This window comes from Aquarana catesbeiana, linkage group LG01 (assembly GCF_042186555.1).
Source record: "Aquarana catesbeiana isolate 2022-GZ linkage group LG01, ASM4218655v1, whole genome shotgun sequence".
Lineage (NCBI taxonomy): Eukaryota > Metazoa > Chordata > Amphibia > Anura > Ranidae > Aquarana > Aquarana catesbeiana.
In genome coordinates, this window is record NC_133324.1 from 961,627,506 (window position 1) to 961,633,335 (window position 5,830).

General features: G+C 47.8%; 1 protein-coding gene across 1 annotated transcript; it reads left to right on the top strand.

Annotated features, from left to right (window-relative positions):
* Nucleotides 1-557: 557 nt before the first annotated feature.
* LOC141128666 (olfactory receptor 6F1-like) lies at nucleotides 558-1,508 on the top strand. The gene has a single exon (XM_073616096.1). The coding sequence runs from the start codon at nucleotides 558-560 to the stop codon at nucleotides 1,506-1,508; it is 951 nt and encodes a 316-aa protein (XP_073472197.1).
* The last annotated feature ends 4,322 nt before the right edge of the window (nucleotides 1,509-5,830 follow it).

The window sequence follows — 5,830 nt, forward strand, 5'->3', positions numbered from 1 at the left end:
ATTGATTATCTATAGCATATTTGGTGACTCTCGTATAAAGCCACATTTTTTTAATATATATAATTTAGAGAAATTAATGTGTGTTTGCAATTTGTTAGGAAACTCAAATATTGTGTTAACATTTCCTAAATGATGTTTTCATTGGAAACTCTTTGGATTGTACCCATGACTTTTATTGATATAAATTCATATCTGGACCACCAGTGGTGTGGTTCTTTGGTTTCCATACATTACACTAGCCAAGGAGAGCATGGAGATCCTCTGGGGTGTAGAAGCCACCTGCCCCAGAACCAGACCACGTACATCAACATCAATACTTTAAGATAGCAATACCAGTAAGATAATGGCTCTGGTGCTTTTTTTCCCCACTTCAGTTACAACACACTATCATTATTTGGTTGTTTGCCATCTTTTTTTCTTTTGTGAATAATAGAATTTATTTTCACACCATTCTCACATTTTGATTATTTCAGCCCCTTGTGCAGATGTAATATAACCCGGAATTATTTATTGATCTATAGAATATTGTATCTGAGGTGTGATTGTCTCGTCCACCAATGGTGTATCCAGAGAACTGCACAGCCGTCACTGAAATTCTGGTTATTGGATTTAAACCTTATTATGGCTTCCGGATTCCAATGTTTGTTGCGTTTCTCATCATTTATCTTTTGATATTTAGTGAAAATCTGATGATCATCTATATCATTTGGAGCAGCAACCGTCTTAAGTCTCCCATGTTTTTTTCAATTAAAAGCATGTGCGTACTTGAACTGGTGAGCATTACAAATATGCTTCCAATGATGCTCCATTATATCGTTTCTGAAAGACCGACCATCACTGTAACTGGCTGCAGCATACAATCAGTTATGTACGGGATTGCAGGATATGTTGGGAGTTTTCATTATGCTTTAATGTCTTATGACCGATACCTGGCTGTTTGCCATCCTTTGCGCTATTCTTCTTTTGTGAATGATGTCATCTATCTTCGAGTGGTCATTGCTTTTTGGATTATTTCCATTGCATTTTCAGGTGTCATAGCTGGTTTACTAAGCCAGTTACAATGTTGTGGTCCTAACACAATTGACCATTTATTCTGTGACTTTTATCCATTCCTGGACCTGGTCACCTCTGATACAACACCTATTCGCTTCTATACTGTTGTGATTAGCGCCTTGATGATACTTATCACAATTCTATCGGTTTTTATAACATACACGTTTATAATTCATTCGATTCTTAAAATTCCCTCATCCTCTGGTAGGAAGAAGACCTTCTCTACATGTAGCTCTCACCTCATCGTGTTCTCTATGCAGTACAGTGCCAGTTTTAGTGTCTATGTGCTGCCTGCTGAAATAGTGACACATCAAGTCACCAACATTTACACAATTGTACAGTTTTGCTGGACCCCGTTAATGAACCCACTGATCTATACATTTAACAATAAAGAGTTTCGGGCTGAATGTATGAGGAAGATTAAGAAAATAAATAGGTCAACTTGGTTCAAGTAATACAATGTGATAGATTTAAAATTGTTCTATCTTTAAAATTCACATCTGAAAGTAATTAATAAGGCAAAGTACCATTACCAAACCAAAGTATTGATTAAAATACTCATCTCTTATCAAAGTAAAAAAAGTTCTGTACCTGCAATTCAAGTACAGAAAATATTTAATGTGAATCAGGGGCATAACTATAAGGGTGGCAGGGGTCACAATTGAGACCCAGTCCCATGCTTCAGGGGGCCCTTGCAGCTCCCCTGTCAGATTTGTCTGCTCCTGGATAGGAGGGGCAGAGTGGCTTATAGAAATACCAATGCCCTCCATTATCTTCCTAGCTCCTGCAGCCGCTGAATACCTGTGGGAGGGAGGGGAGGAGAAGCGGGCTTTCAGCAGCTGCAGGAGCCAGGAGGATAATGGAGGGCATCGGTTCTTTTATAAGATGCTCTGCCATGCTGCCCCTCCTATCCAGTCTGGTGCCCTGATCAACTGACATTGACAAGGGGTCATTGGTTCGCCTCTCAGCTTCACCCTCTGACTCCCTGGCTCTGGCTCCCGCCCCCCTGTCTGCTCCTGCTGTGGGTAAGTCTTGCTTCCTGGCCAAGTGTACAAATGCATTCTCTCCCCCCTCCTGTCACACTGCCTTCCACCTGTCACATTGCCCCCCTCCTGTCACACTATCCCCCTCCTGTCACACTGCCCTCCCTGCTGTCATACTTCCCCCCGTCATACTGCCCCCCTCCTGTCACACTGCCCCCCCGCCTGTCACACTGCCCCTCCTTGTGTCACACTGCCCTCCCTGCTGTCATACTGCCCCCGTCATACTGCCCCTCCTGTCACAGTGCTACCCCTGCTGTCATACTGTCCCCCTCCCATCACACTGCCCCCCTCCTGTCACACTGCCCCCACTTCTACAATACTGCCCCTGCTCCTATTACACTGTCCCTCCTACTGTCATATTACTCCCCCTCCTGTCACATTGCCCCCAATCTTACAATACTGCTCCCCCTCCTATCACACTGTCCCCCTCCTGTCACATTGCCTCCCTCCTGTCACACTGCCTCATCCTCCTGTCACACTGCCCTATCCAGTCTGGTGCCTTGATCCACCCCCTTACTCCGGCTTCCTCTCCTCCTGGCTGCTCCTGCTGTGGGCAAATTTTGTCTCCTGGCCAAGTGTACAAATCCATTATCTTCCCCTCCTGTTACGCTGCCCCTCTCCCATTACACTGCCCCCTTGCTGTCAATCTGCCCTCATCCTGTCACACTGCCCCTCTCCCATCACACTTCCCCCTGCTGTTATACTGCCCCCCTCCTGTCACAATGCTGCCCCCTCCTATCACACTGTCCTACCTCCTTTCACATTACCCACCCTCCTGTCACATTGCCCCCTCCTGTCACACTGCTTCCTTTCTGTAATACTGCCCCCTCCTATCACACTGTCCCCTCTCCTGTCACATTGCCCCCCTCCTGTCACACTGCCCCCTTTCTGTAATACTGCCCCTCCTATCACACTGCCCCCTCTTCTGTCACATTGCCCCCCTCCTGTCACACTGCCCCCCACCTGTCACACTGCCCCCCTCCTGCCAATGCCCTCCCTGCTGTCATACTCCCCCTGTCATACTGTCCCCCTCCTGTCACACTGCCCCCCACCTGTCACACTACCCTCCCTCCTGCCACACTGTCCTCCCATACTGCCCCTCTCCTGTCACACTGCCACCTCTGCTTTCATACTTTCCCCCTCCCGTCACACTGCCCCCCTCCTGTCACACTGCCCCCACTCCTACAATACTGCCCTGCTCCTATCACACTGTCTCTCCTCCTGTCACATAACTCCCCCTCCTGTCACACTACCACCCCCTGCTGTCACACTGCCCCCTCTACTGTCACACTGCCACCCCCTCCTGTCACACTGCCCTCCCTCCTGTCACACTGTCCCTCTGCTGTGACACTGTCCCCCTCCTGTCACACTGCCCTCACTCTTACAATACTGCTCCCTCTCCTATCACACTGTCTCCCCTCCTGTCACATTGTCCCCCTCCTGTCACACTGCCTCACGTTCTTGTGTCACTCTGTCCTATCCAGTCTGGTGCCCTGATCCACCCCCTGACTCTGGATCCCACCCCTCCTGGCTGCTCCTGCTGTGGGCAAGTTTTGCCTCCTGGCCAAGTGTACAAATGCATTCTCTTCCCCTCCTGTCACACTGCCCCTCTCCCATCACACTGCCCCCTCCTGTTATACTGCCCCCTCCTGCCACACTGCCCCTCTCCTATCACACTTCCCCCCTGCTGTCACACTACCACCTCCTGTCACACTGCTGCCCCCTCCTATCACACTTCCCCCCCTCCTGTCACACTGCCTCCACTCCTACAATGCTGCCCCCCTCCTATCACACTGCTCCACCTCCTGTCACATTACCCACCCTCCTGTCACATTGCCCCCCTCCTGTCACACTGCCCCCCTACTGTAATACTGCCCCCTCCTATCACACTGCCCCCCTCCTGTCACACTGCCCCCCTTCTGTCACACTGCCCCCTCCTCTTGTCACACTGATGCCCCCTCCTGTCACACTGCTGCCCCCTCCTGTCACACTGCCCCCCTTCTGTCACACTGCCTCCCCCTCCTGTCACACTGCCCTTCCTTCTGTCAGGGGGTAGGAGGCCCTTCATGGTTTCTTGCAACGGGGCATTAAGTTACTCTAGTTAAGCCTCTAATGTGAATCCTTCTAATTTTTTGGGCTTTCTGTTTTCTTCAGGACAGACCTTGTCTTGAAAAGTTGCAGAAGAATGATTGGATTGACAATGCACATGCATTGTACAGCATTTCTGATATGCATTTTACAAGCTCATTACATTTACAAAGGTTTTTGGACACCTGGCCATCACATCTACCTATCTGACCAAAATATGTGGACATCCCTCCAATTTCTTAAGTTCAAATGTTTCCAGTGAAGGGTTCTATTAATACTCTGTTCCAGTATGACTGTGCACAAAGCCAGCTTCATAAATGTATAGTTTCACTGTCAGTAACACATAACGCTCCTGTACCATGGCAGCTGCTGGTCTCATTCCAGCGTCCCAGTTTTGGCTGAGCTGCACTCTCACTGTCTGACTGTCCACCTGCAGGGTGATTGGTGTAGATACAGCATCTGGGCGAAGTCCAAACCTGTTTTAAGCCTGCCAAGCCCTTAGTGTCTCACTTAGTGTTTTCCACACATGCTTCAAACTCCCTGTTTGCCTACCTTGTTCCCAAGCCTTCACCTTTACCGTCACCCAATCGCCACTTTGCCAGCTAGTTTGGGTTTTCTTGTTATCAACCTCGGATTGGACTTTGGACTATTCTCTGGCCTCTACCTGCCCTGAACCCAAACTGCCTTTAGACCACTCTTTCTGTCTGCCAAATGCAAGTACCTGTTTGCAGTGCTTAGCTTGCACCTGCTCTGGCATGGTGGCCAGGCACTATAGCATTGTGTATAAAGCCTGGGGGCAACTGAGTGCCGGTAGACTTGCTTGCCTTATGGGAAAGGCGGCTGCTATAGGTGAAGAACACAGTGCCAGCTATAGTGCCTAACCACCTACAGTATCTCACAAAAGTGAGTATACCCCTCACATTTTTATAAATATTTTATTATATTTTTTCATGTGACAACACTGAAGAAATGACACTTTGCCACAATGTAAAGTAGTGAGTGTACAGCTTGTATAACAGTGTAAATTTGCTGTCCCCTCAAAATAACTCAACACACAGCCATTAATGTCTAAACCTCTGGCAACAAAAGTGAGTACACCCCTAAGTGAAAATGTCCAAATTGGGCCCAATTAGCCATTTTCCCTCTCCGCTGTCATGTGACTCGTTAGTGTTACAAAATCTCAGGTGTGAATGGGGAACAGGTGTGTTAAGTTTGGTGTTATCGCTCTCACTCTCTCATACTGGTCACTGGAAATTCAACATGGCACCTCATGGCAAAGAACTCTCTGGGAATCTGAAAAAAAAAATATTGCTCTACATAAAGATTGCCTAGGCTATAAGAGGATTGCCAAGACCCTGAAACTGAGCTGCAGCACAGTAGCCAAGACCATACAGTGGTTTAACAGGATAGGTTCCACTCAGATCAGGCCTCACCATGGTCGACCAAAGAAGTTCAGTGCACGTACTCAGCATCATATCCAGAGGTTGTCTTTAGGAAATAGACGTATGAGTCAAGGGAATGGGAGAGGAACATCAGGAAAGAGGCGATACAGGCAGAGAAACAATATGTGGAAGACCCAACCCTAGAAAAACGGAGGATATGGCTTGATAAACAACAAGCATATAAGATGACTGTCAACAGGAAGG